The 16064-nt window shown below is 38.3% G+C and overlaps 1 protein-coding gene across 1 annotated transcript; it reads right to left on the bottom strand.

The window, feature by feature from the left end:
* Positions 1 to 5257: 5257 nt before the first annotated feature.
* Positions 5258 to 15832, bottom strand: epn1b (epsin 1b). The gene is made up of 10 exons (XM_067361684.1): positions 15765 to 15832; positions 14941 to 15114; positions 14237 to 14320; positions 13810 to 13965; positions 11873 to 12001; positions 11658 to 11778; positions 8822 to 8988; positions 8131 to 8710; positions 5934 to 6074; positions 5258 to 5415 (listed from the first exon to the last, which is right to left on the bottom strand). Exons 3-10 carry the CDS (start codon positions 14303 to 14305, stop codon positions 5258 to 5260), a joined length of 1521 nt encoding a protein of 506 aa, XP_067217785.1. The 5' UTR covers positions 14306 to 14320; positions 14941 to 15114; positions 15765 to 15832.
* Between the last annotated feature and the right edge of the window lie 232 nt (positions 15833 to 16064).

Here is a 16064-nt window from a genome sequence, read left to right as displayed (position 1 = left end):
ATGAGAAAATTCCCATTCTAAACAGTGACACGGGGCAGTGCAGTCGCCTGTCAATGACGTCAGTTACCCTTTGTTACCGCCTTTACTGGCGTAGAAACCACATGACAACAGTGCCGTGGACAAATGCGGAAGTAGAGTCTAGCGTCCAGCAAACCACTAGCTTGCTTCAAACAGTTCCTTATTTACTTCTTGCACATTTTATGGTGGATTGTGTTACTTATTTATGGAACATAATTACTGTTTACCATCTGCCGCTGGTTCTGTCGACAAGGACAGCTCCCGTAAACTCATGAGCGGAAAAGCGGAAGCGGCGCCGGCGACTGTGTCATAATAAAAGTCCTGCTGCTCGTGAGGCGTGTGTTGATCAATTGCTCCAGCTCCTCGTTCAGCTCCCGCAACACTCGGTCCTGCTCTGCTACAGTAACGTTAATAATCGCATCCACGAACATGAGTTCTTCCAGACTCCAATCCCTATTCTTTTCCACCGTCCGTTGAGATGGAGAACACATGTCCCAAATTTCCGCTCTAAAACTTGGCGTCATCAAACTACGCCTTTGTTTTGAATAGACTTAAAAAATATCACAAATTGTACCTTTAAGTTTGAACCACTGTTGTCATGTTGACTATTTTAACAATGTCTTTTCTCGGGACCTTGAATGTGGTAATTTTTATTGCTTTCTATGGGAGATAAAAAACATCTTGGATTTCTTCAAAAATATTGTAATTTGTGTTCTGAAGATGAACTAAATTTTATTTATGGGTCAACTAACTCTTTAAGAATATGGTTGCAGGTTTAGTACCAAATGACATCACAATAATGCATTGGGCCTGCAATTATTGTGCTGGAAATTGTTTTGAATAAAAAGCAACTGCTTAGAAAAAACTGCTTTTTTCTGAAACCTTTTCTCCTCTACATAAATACTGAGATGGAGAGACTGGACATCCCACTAAAGTCATGATCCCCCTGGTGGTTAAAACACAGTAGTGCAATAGCATGACTCAGATGTGCTCTTCCTCAAGGTTTTCAAAATTATTTTCAACAGCATGCTGCCAATAAGGTTAACAATAAGCTAAATTCAAGCTATTCAACTTAATCTGTTATGTAAGCTCCTGTATGAAATACAGCATTTCATAATTTTGAAACTTTGGCAGTCAATCAAAAATGACCATATTCTTCTCTTTATTTTTGCACATTGGATGAAAACGTCTGACAAAATATTGTATCGAATCTGAAATATTCCTTAACATAAATAATAAAGTCACTAGTATGAAAGATATACTTTTCAATGATCTTGTCACTTTATTCTTAAATTGTGCACTTTCACAGGTAACACCACAGGTTTACCATAGCTGGTTGAATAAATAAATAAATATATTTGTAATACAAAATAAAACTGTAACTGAACCTATAATTATAGCCAATATTGAAAAGTATGCTTTCTCCATACATTTTTGAATTTCATCGAATTATAATGAGTTTGATCTTCCAACAAGTTTTTCCTTTTAATGACAGAATAATATCAGGACCAAAAGAAAAGTCAGAATATAATTAGAATAAATAAATAAATAAATAAATACACTAATAAAAATAAATATCAATTTTGCAACAGAAAGCAAACTGTGATAAAGATGCATCTTAATAAATAAAGAACATGAATCTTCTTTATATCTTTCTCTTCCTCTATTCTCTCAGTGCTCTCATATTGTTAGCTTACTTCAATAAACAATAATTCCCAACAAACTCTGTGCATGATCACCACTTGCAGTGTTTTGCCTTCAGCAGATTTTTAAACCAAATGACATACTCAAACATGTATAAAAAAAAATAAAAATAAAAAAAAAGTGATCTGGTCAAGTATTAGGACCCTCAAAGTTATATACACCCCATACCTGTTTGCATGACATAACCAGCTAAAGCATAAAAATGTTTATGACTGGAATGTCTCTCATCATAATAATCACTACAAGTCACATCTGGATATTCCAATACGCATCTTGTGTGTTATACAGAATGCTGCTCACGGAACTAAACTAGCAAATAAAAAACAAATATATTCAATGCTGGTTACAAAAAAATAAATGTCAAAGCGTATCTACTTTGTGGCTTCCTTGGTTATTCAGGTAGGTTTGGGAATAACCACAGATTTTTTATTATTTTTACTCCTCAAAGCAAGCTGGATGTTTATCCAGCTATGTTATCAGATGCAAAACGACCTGTTTGGGGTCAGTAAGATTTTTTAATGTTTTTGAAAGAAGTCTTTTAGGCTCATCAAGGCTGAAACATACATCAAAAACAATCATGTAAAATATTTTTACAATTTAAAATAACTGTTTCTATTCTAATATATTTAAAAAAAAAAAAAATTTATTCCTGTGACAGCAAAGCATTATTACTCCAGTCTTAAGTGTCACATGATCCTTCAGCAATCATTCTTCTATGCTGATTTTGTGCTCAAGAAAACTGTATTGCTGCTTAATATTTTTTTGTGTGTGTGTGGAAACAGTGAGACATTTTTCAGGATACTTTGATGAATACGTTCACACTGTCAGTTTTTGGGATTGACAACCGCATTTACTTACATGCGCGAGTCTCGAAATGTCCCGTTCACACAGCAACTTACAGTAGCATCTCGAATATTGTCTGTATGCAACGAGAGTCAAGACCGTATTCTCTTACTAGTAACCATAGCGACAGTGACCAAAGTAATATCAAGTATGGTGACGTCCATAAAACTGAAAAGTCTTATCACTTTTGACAGGACAGAGTCCAACTGAGCCGCGAGTTCATCCATCAAATCTTCATTAACCGTCAGTAGCTTCAATATAAACATGCCCTAGCTGGACACATTTAACCGTTGCACTCATGTCTTGCACATGACATTTGAGAGGTGCACAGAACTCAAAACTGATGGGAGCGGCTCCGGTGGAGAATAGTGACTGTATCTAAGTAAATCTTTCAGATGACACATCGAGAATATCCGAGAATATGGTTGTGAGTCCTGAAAATTTAAAGGTGCCATCGAATGTTTTTTTTTACAAGATGTAATATATATGTCTAAGGTGTCCCCTGAAAGTGTCTGTGAAGTTGCAGCTCAAAATACCCCATAGATTTTTTTTAATAAATTTTTTTTAACTGCCTATTTTGAGGCATAATTAGAAATGCGCCAATTCAGGCTGCGGCCCCTTTAATTGCTCGCGCTCTCCGCCCCCTTCCGAGCTCTCGACTCTATCAACAAAGTTCACACAGCTAATATAACCCTAAAAATGGATCTTTACAAAGTGTTCATCATGCAGCATGTTTAATCGCGTAAGTATAGTATTTATTTGGATGTTTACATTTGATTCGGAATGAGTTTGATAGTGCTCCGTGACTAGCGGCTAATGCTACACTGTTGGAGAGATTTATAAAGAATGAAGTTGTGTTTATGAATTATACAGACTGCAAGTGTTTAAAAATGAAAATAGCGATGGCTCTTGTGTCCGTGAATACAGTAAGAAACTATGGTAACTTTAACGACATTTAACAGTACATTAGCAACATGCTAATGAAACATTTAGAAAGACAATTTACAAATATCACTAAAAATATCATGGATCATGTCAGTTATTATCGCTCCATCTGCCATTTTTCGCTGTTTTTCCTTGCTTGCTTACCTAGTCTGATGATTCAGCTGTGCACAGATCCAGACATTAATACTGGCTGCCCTTGTGTAATGCCTCGATCATGGGCTGGCATATGCAAATATTGGGGGCGTACATATTAATGAGCCCGACTGTTACGTAACAGTCGGTGTTATGTTGAGATTCGCCTGTTCTTCAGAGGTCTTTTAAACAAATGAGATTTATATAGGGAGGAGGAAACAATGGAGTTTGAGACTCACTGTATGTCATTTCCATGTACTGAACTCTTGTTATTCAACTATGCCGAGGTAAATTCAATTTTCAATTCGATGGCACCTTTAAGGGTGTGACTCTGGTTATAGAATGCAGTTGTCACTCCTGTAATTGTGCGTGTGCACGTATTGTGCGTGTGAACCTAACCGTATAAAAGACTCAAATACATGACTGACAACTGTATTCTGTTGCTGTGTGAACATGTCCCCAAGTTCCAAAGAACAGCATTTATTTGAATTAAAAATCTTTTGTAACATTATAAATGTGCTTACTGTAACTTTTAATACATTTAATGTGTCCTTGCTGAATAAAAGTATTAATTTCCTAAAAATATCTTACTGGCCCCAAACATTTGCACGGTAGTGAATCCAAAATCTGCTCACTGGCAGGTCAGTTATTCCAGTAGATATGCCAGTTTTCCTTAAACCTTTAAGAACGTTATTTAAAACATACTGAAAAAAATCCAACAAATGAATAAACAAAACACCTGCTTCAATCTGTCAGTCCATCTTGTTGGAAAGGCAGGGGTATGCATGCTTTTTTCCCAAAACAGAAGACTTACGGTATATTGTTGCTCATTAATATTTAAATATTTGCACACACTTATATACACACACATAATCAACTAGGATTAGTGAAGGGAGTGGGAGAAGAAGAGGGCTAGGGATGAATGGATGATGGATGGAAAACTCAAAAAATGTTATTTCCTTTCCCAGCTGCCCGAGTTCCAGTGCCCCAAACCAATGGAGGTCGATGAAGAACTGGAGCTTGTGGGGTAATGGTTCCTGTGAGAGACATAGTAGATAACTCACCAATAAGAGGGTTGTTGGGCTGTACCATTCTAGTCGCCATGTGAGGGTTAGCCATGGAAAAACCCATGCTGGGCATCGTTAAAGCTGAAAGGCTTGCATTCTGGGTTGGAGATGCCATATGGGCGGCAGGCACCCCGAAGGCTGTGTTTAGGGGGAAGAGGCCACTGGAACAGGGTGTCATGGCATTAAAACCAAAATAATTTGGGTTTGAAGGCTGTGCAACAGAACCGCCTGCATTGGATATGCTGCCACCCAATGGCCTGATAATGCCTGTGGCTGGCAAAACACCTGGGAAGGATGAAAGTTGAAAGTGTGCAAACCAAAAAGGGTTGATGGGGAGGGAGGGAGGGAGGGAGAAGGGAAGTGGATAGCATATAGAAGCAGGGATAAAGAAGGTTGAGATGAGATCTACATCAACTACCTACAGGTTATGTTCCACATGACTATATGAACTCTAGGCTTGGAAAACATTGCGTCACAAACACTCAAAAATAAACAGATAACTATACTCTCTTTCTCAGTCGCTCTTATTGTCAGTGTCTTTCTCTCTCTCAGCCCTCCTTACCCAGGGCTTTTTGAGTGGAGATGGCGCTGAGAGGGGGCTGTTTCGGTTTGGGCTTGACTGACATAAGAGAGTCCAAGTCCACCAATGAAGCACCTGCTCCCAGGAAGGATGCTGGCTTTTTGGTCTCATCAGCTGTTTTTGTACCTATTGATAGAAAAAAATAATTCAGGCAAAATAACTTCTCTTGTGCTAACGAAACAAAGGAAAAGCACTCAAATGCTAACCCTTTATTTTATTTACTACTTTTCAAAAGTTTGGGGTCAGTACGATTTTTAAAAAATAAATTAATATTTTTATTGGTTGCTAACCCCGCTTCTAAATTACAAGTGTGAAACGTTTGATTACCCTAGGTTAAAAGAGGTGTTTAGAACGACGATAACCCGGGGTTAAGCATAGTGTGAAAAGCGCTTATAAGAGAGGAATATTAAACAGAGAAATATCTTGTTTATTTTCTACTAAATGTCTCAAACAAACTCTCCAATAGATTCAATGACAAGAAAATGGTAGTCTTTGTAAAATCTCAGCAACTAGATTAGATGGGAGCTTGTGATTTTAGAAAGCTCTTGCCATTTTTGTGCGCAATGTGCATCAGCAAGTTTGTGAACTAATGAATGAGTCTGAGCTTAAGGCTAGTTGAAAATTGACCATGAAAAATAAGAAACCTGTTCTGTTAGTACCATTCTCAGAAGAACCTCCCCAGGGATCTGAACTACCTCCATCACCGAAAGGGTCACCAGTCGTCATAGCATCAGTCGGAGCTGATGGGGCACCCCAGGGGTCATTTGCAGTGGGGGGTGAAGATACTGAGTGTAAGAAATACAATGATTAGCTAGGAAAAGTGAGCTCATGCTGATATTGTTCTGAATGTACATTTATTTTGTTAGTTTAAACAATCAAATGGAGCATGTGAACACCTGACATACAACTACACCATCACTATTAACTTAATAGTATTTGTGAAAAACAGGGCTAAAAAAAACAAAAAAACAAAATTAATCGGTTCACTCCAGCTAAATCAGTATTTTAACATTTCTGTTCATGCGTTGCTTCTGTAACATTACCCATACAGCTACAACCCTGATAGCACAAGTACATCTCGGAGACATCTATCTGATGTCTGCATTTAAATCTGGAAGATGTATTTTGAGAGTTTTTGTATTTTTAAGAGTGTTTTCTCATCTGCAATACGTCTCTGGGATGTTTCCTTTCAGATGTCATATAGACATTTAGAAGATGTATTTAAAGGTCCCGTTTTTTGTGGTTTTTTGAAGCTTTGATTGTGTTTATAGTGTGCAATATAACATGTGTTCATGTTTCGCGTGTAAAAAAACACAGTATTTTTCACATAATTTACTTATCTGTATACCGCTGTTTCCACTGTCATAAAAACGGGCTGATGACTTCCTTGTTCTATGAAGTCCCTCCTTCAGAAATACGTAACGAGTTCTGATTGTGCCAGCGGTTCCTGTGTTGTGATTCGACAGCAGCATAGCTTACCGGTTGTGGTCCATAAACAACGCCTTCTCCAGACAAAGAGGGAACTGCTCCATGTTTCAAGAATAATCTTTGTGCGAATCCAGCATTAAACTGATTTACATTGAGAAAGCTGTCCTCAGCAAAATGTGCTGTACATAGTTTTACATGTGGATTATAATTTTCGGGAACCGAGTTAAACATATATTGTAACCATTGATCTCTAAGTACAGCATCCCTGGGAAGGCCAAACAAAGGTGATTGGACTGTAGGATGAAAATATACAGTGTGAGCTTTAAAATTTTACAGATTTTATTTATATTTTAACAACAACATTACACACTAACTAAAGTTTGAAACATGGGATCACGAAGAACGGGACCTTTAAGATGTTTAAGATTTAGATGCTTTCCAGATCAACAGATCTGTAGCAGACATGGATATAGCCTGACATGGTGACATATCCTCTGATAAACTCCTGCAATCCAACTAATGCTGGCACATTGCCTTGCGACTTACACAGGATGGCTTGACAATTGAGCGAGTGCAGACATTTCACTTACGTTGGATGTGTCAATGTCACATTTGCATAAGCCGTACTATTTGAATTCATGATTGGTGACTGCCAAATTAAAATCTTAAACAAAATAACGTGATTAACCTGTTAATGGTCATTTCAAATAAGCCTTTCTGTTTAGAATGTTTAAACTTGATTTCATTTTCATTTTTTTTTATGTTCCTGTTCAAATTTTGTTTGTTTCAGGTTTTTGTTTTCGTTCCTTGAACCGGTTCGGAGCCCTAGTTCAAGATGCATCAGCTTCCCGCAGAGCGATCGGTGCATGACATCAAAGAACCGCGAGAATGATCGAAAAGCACAAGGAGTCGCATGCTCTACAAACGCTCCCGCGGATCCGTGGCACTCCGATGTCACCCGCCGAATCGGACCGCGCTGCTCCGATGCATCTCGAACAAGCCTTCTATCAGCAATCGCGGATGTTTCACTACTGTTGATGCTCATGGCTTTGCGAACCTACAATGGCATCCGAACACAGCTCGCCGTAATTTGTATATAGACGGAGATTACAATCGAGCTGCTATTAGCTCGATTAGCTGCTATTTCAAAAATGGCGGTCACAAGTTTCTTGTTGGTCAGGGTAACCCCGCCCCCAGCCCCTGACACAAGCGGTTCTTACTTCTAGCCCAGCAATGTTTTGGTGCTACTTACGAACCACTTTTCCTGGTTCGGAGCTGGTGCTTTGGGTGTCGAAACACAAGGAACTGATTTGAAACTAGGCTCTGGCTCCGAACCAGCACTCAAACGGCCTTGGTGGAAAAGGGGTAAATGTGGTGTGATGTACCTGTTCTTCAATCTAGTCACTTTCTTACCTGTTGTGCCCCAAGGGTCATTATCTGCGTTTGAACCATCACCAAATGGATCAGACGTGGCTGATGATGCCCCCCAGGGGTCAGAGTTTGCAGGTGCTGAATCCTGTACATTATCTGCCGGTGGCCCCCAAGGATCTGACGTCACTGTCGAGTCTTTCACCGTTTCAGCTGGAGCCCCCCATGGATCGTTTGTTGATGGGGCACTATCCTCTGAAATTCCAGCAGAGTTGCCCCATGGGTCGCTGGTGGCAGGTGGAGAACTTTTCTCGTCATTCGTAGATCCTCCCCAAGGATCACCGGAGGCAGGTGGAGAATCATTCTCGTCACTGGCAGATCCTCCCCATGGATCATTGGATGTGGGTGCAGATCCATTTTTCCCATCAGAAGATCCACCCCAAGGATCATTGGTAGTTGGACTGGATTTCTTTGCATCATCAGATGATGCCCCCCATGGGTCGTTGGTAGCAGGGGCGGATTCGTTGGATGCATCGGATGAGGCTCCCCAGGGGTCCGAGCTGGACGGAGGTGCTGCTGTTGCTGCTTTTTCCCAAAGATCTGGCTCTGTGTCACCTTCCTTTGCCTGAATCCACAAATTTACATCATCAGCTTAGACAGCCTGATAATTATTCTGTGATCTCATTCAGTATTACTGTAATAAAGTTTCTCTGAGTAATTGGTCAGTCTGTCTCACCCTTCTCTCTGCCTCTTTCCTCTCGGCCTCCAGACGTTTCTGCTCCTCCTTCTTCTTGGCCATGGCAGCGGTCAGGTCAGCCACTGATGGGATGTTGTCCAGGGAGGGCAGCCCTGTATATGGGGGGATCTCTGGCTTTTCTTTTTCTGGTCCTGTAGCAGAGGATGCTGACAAAAAAAACATGAGAGTTAAAGGTGCCATAGTACCAGTTTTTACAAGATGTAATATAAGTCTAAGGTGTCCCCTGAATGTGTCTGTTAAGTTTCAGCTCAAAATACCCCATAGATTTTTTTTTTCATTAATTTTTTTAACTGCCTATTTTGGGGCATCATTAACTATGCACCGATTTAACGTGCGGCCCCTTTAAATCGCGCGCTCCCTGCCCTCCCCCCAGCACTCGACTATAATACAGTGCATTTACAAAGTTCACACCTAATATAACCCTCAAATGGATCTTTACAAGATGTTCGTCATGCATACTATATGCATGCGTCGGATCATGTGAGTATAGTATTTATTTGGATGTTTACATTTGATTCTGAATGAGTTTGATAGTGCTTCGTGGCTAAAGCTAACATTACACACTGTTGGAGAGATTTATAAAGTTGTGTTTATGAATTATACAGACTGCAAGTGTTTAAAAAATGAAAATAACGACAGTCTTGTCTCCGTGAATACAGTAAGAAACGATGGTAACTTTAACCACATTTAACAGTACATTAGCAACATGCTAACAAAACATTTAGAAAAACAATTTTCAAATATCACTAAAAATATCATGATATCATGTCAGTTATTATTGCTCCATCTGCCATTTTTTCGCTATTGTTCTTGGGCTACGGCTATTTTCATAAACGGACATTTCAATCTCTCCGGTTTCAAAAATATAATTGTGCACACATGTCAGTTTTCAGAAAAGTGTTCATTTACACGTACCCGTGTATATATGCCGTCAAGAGCATGCCAAACCTGTAGGTGGCGGTGTAACAAGAAGCTCAAGCCCACGTAAGCCAATCAGAATCCCGAAAATAGCAACAAATAATACACAAGAAGAGTTTGCACCAACATAAATGCATAAATAGCAACGAATAACAACATAAATAATAACGAATAACAAACATAAATGCGACTGCTACTCTAAACGATTCCATGATCACATGTAAATATAGGTCGCAATTTTGACGTAGGTGCGAGCTCTGGCGCATACTGTGACGTTGGCTGCCTAAACACCCGTTTGTCTCAGTTTACATGCAAACGAAGATTTTCAAAATCTCCACTCTGGCCGGAGTTTTTAGAAAGACTCGTTTTCACAGTCGAATTCTCCGTTTGCATGTAAACGAAGGGCGCAAACGAAGAGAAATGTCTCCGTTTTTCAAAATAACCATGTACGTGTAAACGGGGCCTTGCTTTCTTACCTAGTCTGATGATTCTGCTCTGCACAGATCCAGAAGTTAATACTGCCTGCCCTTGTCTAATGCCTTGAACATGGGCTGGCATATGCAAATATTGGGGGCGTACATATTAATGATCCTGTCTGTTACATAACAGTCGGTGTTATGTTGAGATTCGCCTGTTCTTCTGAGGTCTTTTAAACAAATGATATAAGAAGTTTATATAAGAAGGAGGAAACAATGGAGTTTGAGACTCACTGTATGTCATTTCCATGTACTGAACTCTTGTTATTCAACTATGCCAAGGTAAATTCAATTTTTCATTCTAGGGCACCTTTAAACAGATAAAAATGAAAAAAGAAAAAAAGAAAGATCAAGAAGACACAACCGTTTAAAAGTTAGGGGTGAGAAAATAAAGCGTCAGTTCACCCAAAAATTACGAGAATACTTTTTGTGCACCAAAAAAACAAAAACAAAATAACGATTTTTTGACAATATCTAGTGATGGGTGATTTTAAAACACTGCTTCATGAAGCTTCAAAACTTTACCAATCCTTTGTTTCGATTCAGAGGTTCGGATCCCTAATTCGAAACAAAAGATTTGCAAAGCTTCATGAAGCAGTGTTTTGAAATCGCCCATCACTGTCCTAAAGTCATTATTTTGTTTTTTTTGCCACACAAAAAGTATTCTTGTCGCTTCATAACATTAAGGTTGAACCATTGCAGTCACATGAACTGTTTTAAATACGTCTTTAGTAGCTTTCTTGGCATTGAAAGTGTTAATTGTCTTGCTGGCAATGCAGGCCTCACTGAGTCATTGGATTTTATAAAAAATATCTTAATTTGTGTTCCGAAAATGAACAAAGGTCTTACAGGTGTGGAACAACATGAGGGTGAGTAATTAATTAATTTTTGATTGAACTAACCATTTAAATACATGGGATGAGTATGTATCAAGAAGATAAAACAGAACAGGTGTGTAGAACTAATTAAAAACCAAGGAAACTAACTAGGGAACACAGGCAAAACAGAACAGGGAAAACAGAACTAAAACACAACAAAACTAAACATGTTACAGTATGGTGTATACAAGTTGTATGTGCAACTTTTAAAGTGTTTCTTATGTCCTTTTTGCTTTTAAGTTTCTAACTTTCTACCCACTTATAAGGAGCCACCTTGACATTCATCAAAATCTCTTTTTGTGTTTTATGGATGAACAAAAATTAGTAAATCATGGCAAAGTTTCATTTTTGTGTTCACTGTCCCTTCAAAATATTTAATATATAATATGTGTAATACGGATACTGACATAATTTATTAAGATGTGAACTTGCACAGTGAGGATCCAAAGCTCCTTTATGCAAGACATCAGATGTGTAACAAGAGTTCAGTTGTAAACAAATGCTTCATGCCTGCTGTGGTGCTCATGGGGTGATGAGTCTTACCATTGGGAGCCTTTGCCAGCTTGTCTTTTGTCTTCATAGCAAAATCTCTCTCCTCTTTCCTCTTTTCCTCATCCTCAATGAGCACCATCACTATCTTAGCCTTTTCTCTCACATTGACCCCCTACAAAGAGAAAATCCATTAGTGGCAAGCTTTCAGACCTTTATACTCTATTATTAATGTAATGAGTGTAAAAGAATCAAATATTTTGCAGTACCTGGTCCTTTCCATCCTTGTCTGTGAAGCGGTATTCTGTTAGGATTTTGATAATGTGAATGTTCTCCACACACTGCGGAGGGATGCGGTCAGAGCCCGTTTTCAATAGATATTCAAGAAGGGTTAAAGCCTGTAGAAGAAAAAAGGAGAAAAACACGATCAATGTTATGACAATCCTTGTACATATACGTTTGTGGTCCGTACTTTGTTTTAATGCATTCATTTGATCAAAAATACAGTAACATCAGTAATGTTGTGAAATATTTCTACACTTTAAAATGTGTTTTTTTGCTTTGTTTTTGTTTTCATTTTAGCCATTACTCCAGTCTTCAGTGTCACATGATCCTTCAGAAATCATTCTAATATGCTGATTTGTTGTTTAAGAATAATTTCTTATTATTATTAATGCTGAAAACTTAAAAATTTTTGGGGAAACAGTGATACGTTTATTTCCAGGATTCTTTGAAGAATATAAAGTTTAAAAAAAGATAAGCATTTATATGGAATATACATTTTTTTTGTAACAATGTGAAAGTCTTTACTGTGACTTTTGATCAATTTAATGCATCCTTGCTGAATGGTATCCAGGGGGTTGTGTAAAGTTGTTTTTTCCCCATATCTTAATGACAGAACTTTTTCTATCAGTATTGATAATCACTCCTCATCTTCAACACTGATTACATGTGGCATCCCACAAGGCTCCATTTTGGGTCCTCTGCTTTTTTTCTTTGTATATGCTTCCTCTAGGCTCAATCTTTCCGAAGTACAGTGTAGCTTATCATTGTTGTGCTGACGATACACAAACTTTGCCTTCCTGTCAGGTCAAATGATTGTTGTTTCATAAGTAATCTCATCTCTTGTCTTGAAGTTAAATTATGGATGCCTGAAAATTTCCTCAAGCTTAATGAGAATAAAACTGAGGCCATTGGTTTTAGTTCTTTGTCGTGTATCTCTGACCTTGGAAATCAATTAGGTAGGGCTGCACGATTAATATCGCATGCGATTGTCACACGCATTTTGTCAGTAAAGCCGGTTCCCTGATTACAGCTAAATCGCCATCACCTGCTTTCAAATGGAGCGGCATTTAATAGACAGAGCCGTAGTTCACTGACAAGCTACGCAATATCGCGCTCATTATCGAAGGCGATTCATCTGCGATATGAACGTGATATTGCATGGCTTGTCAGTGAACTACAGCTCTGTCTATTAAATGCCGCTCCATTTGGATTACTCCAATTATACCTTATATGTGGGTTTGTCTCAGTCTACTTTTTCACGTCTGCAATTAGTCCAAAATGCAGCAGCTAGACTTCTGATGGGTAAAAAGAGAACATGGCCCCTAGTCTCGCTACCCTACTTTGGATACCAGTTAGCTATAGAGTTAAATTTAAAGTTCTGCTGTATGTGATTAAAGCCTTGCATGGTTTAGCCCCACAACTCATTGCTAATCTCCTTCAACTTCATTCTGTACCTAGGTCTCTTCATTCATCATATCAGTTACTTTTTTTGTTTCTCCTTCCCTCTTGAAAGCCAAGGGTGATCGGGCATTTGTAGTTGCGACCCCCAGGTTGTGGAATGCACTATTATGCACCACATATAAATCAAGTGTAACCCAATCTCTCTTTCTACATCTCTCTCTCTGTCTCTCACTCTCTCAATAATAAAACAAAAGCCGTAAGTAAACATCAGAGGAAGAAACATCATGGCAGTGATGCTGAATGGAAAATCCTGCCTGCACATAATCAAACACTGCAGCGATAGCACCAATGGTCCTGCTGACAGAAAAAAACCCAGCCACCGATCGGGTAACATGATCGGGTGCACAACAGAGTCACAAAAACGATCACTTGCTATAAATATTCAATCAGTCTGCACAGGCGAGCAAGCTAAGAATCTGGTTCCTTAAACATGGTGACTGTTCTTCTCTCCTTCACTCACCTTGTACACGTGCCTCCAATTCTTGTCATCATTGAGGCGCTTCCAGAGCATAGCCAAAATTTCGTTACAGGCCACCACATTGTAGGTCAGGTCCGAGATGTCAGCCATCTGGGAGCTCGATGGCCCCCAGGGGTCATTAGAGGTCGCTTCCCGAACCTACAAAACAGATCCAGTATGTAAAACACTAAACAATAACTCCTGTCGCAACAGAGCAAGTTAATATGCACTGGATACCAACGATACTACCATACTACCATTCATGCAAATTTTATAACATAATATGAGATGGTAGATTAAATCTTAGTATTAAAACATGTGTAGACATGACATTCAAATGAACTATTGGTGATATCTATAGTTGATATAGACAAATGTTCACCTTGAAGACTTGAATCGGGATGACAATAGAGTGAGAGGAAAAACTCACCTTGACCTCTGCCTCAGAGAAGTTCTGAACAAGGTTCTTCAGTTGGCGTCGGAGCATTGAGTGAGTCATGATGGGGGTTTTGTCCTAGACAAATTTTTAAAATTGTAAATTACACATTGTACAACAAATATGATCTTAATAGGCTGATCATTGTTAATCATTGCAAATACAGTACATGGATCAAAATGGCTTCTTTTATATCATAATAATTATTTGATAACTTTGATAATTAGGAAACAGAGCCTTTATAATATAGAATCAGGCACTATTGTTTATAAGTCTATTTATAATATAAGTTATATATCAGACCAGTGGTATTTTAGTTTTATTCAGGCAATATTATAGATTTTATTAATATTTTGAATTGGTGTATATTTTCCGTGTTCATTTACAATTTTAGTTAATGTTTTAGTCATTTTGTTGCTGTTTTTTAATATATTATTTCCATTTTTTAAATATGTCTATATAGTTATTCATTTTTATTTTAGTTTTAGTTATTCAATAAAATTCAACTAAATGAAAATGAGAAATGCTGCCTTGGCAATTAGCTGAAATAAAATATGTTTAAGTTTTAGTTTTAGTAACTAAATTAACCCTAATCAGAGCTTATGGTATGCATCTGCTATTATGAATAGTTGATTACCAATAATATCACACATGCAAATAACATTAAAAGGATATTGAATGTAATTTGCTCCACTTACCTGCTAAGTAAAGGATGTAGGAATGGCTGTTGACTGAATTTCTCAATCGCTGACGGGCACTTCAGTCCATGAGCCTTTCCCTATGGTGACTTTATGGCCTAAACACCATAAATATGAGGACAGACTCTGTAACTCTGGTGTTTCGATGAAACAGTTCGACCAAAAATAAACACGCTGTCAAAGTTAGTAGAAAAATAAAGATTATTTTATTTATATGCTACTTTCTGGTGTACATAAGAGCATTATTAATTTGTAATAGCTCTAGACTATTTATTTATTTATTTATTTATTTATGAGAGTAAAATCAACAGCCAACATCCTTTCAAACAGCATTATCCTGCTATCAATATAAAGCTTGATTTTATGCTATTTTCAGCAGCAAATCCAATCTGATCTGAGAATATTTGCCAAATGCTATGTGATCCAAATAATGGCCGATCTATTTATCAGTAGGCAGATAAACATCTATCAATGCTGCAGACACCAAACACCACTAAGGTAATGTGTGCATGAAAGCATCATGTGATGACAATCACTATAACAGACAAGACACGAACCAGATCCCTGTAAACTGCGAGACTGTCGCATCATACAGGTCTGATCGTGCCCTGACTGTAATCTGACGCCTGCAAAAGCTAATATTAGTTTTGGTGAATGGAGAGCCATCGCCTTAAAAACAGGAGGATAATAACGCATGATCATTCACTGCGTCTTAGCTAATAATTTACATATAGCATCGCTTCTTACGTCAGCTCGGCGACAAAAATTCTGATTGATTGATGGATTGATACAATAAATATATATTTATATTGTAATATACCAACCTTTTGGGAGAAGAATGGACAGGAGAGGTGATGAGAGGCTTTTCCAGAAGCGGAAATTTCCGCTTCCGTTTACGGCTACCTGTCAAAAAACGAACTCAGCCTCCCTACTGAATATTAATGAGGTGGGAGTGGCGGTTTGCATTGCGTGCACGCACGCTAGTTAGTGATTACTGATGAGAAGGCGTGGCTATGTGGTTTACATTGAAACGGGCGTGGCTATGTGTTTTACATTGAAGCCCACAAGGGTAAACAAACCCTACATATTTCGTGGTTGTTGTTGCTGCATGAAAGTCCTTTGAC

The sequence above is a fragment of the Chanodichthys erythropterus genome, chromosome 15 (assembly GCF_024489055.1).
Source record: "Chanodichthys erythropterus isolate Z2021 chromosome 15, ASM2448905v1, whole genome shotgun sequence".
Taxonomy (NCBI): domain Eukaryota; kingdom Metazoa; phylum Chordata; class Actinopteri; order Cypriniformes; family Xenocyprididae; genus Chanodichthys; species Chanodichthys erythropterus.
This window is presented reverse-complemented; position numbering and strand designations above follow the sequence as displayed.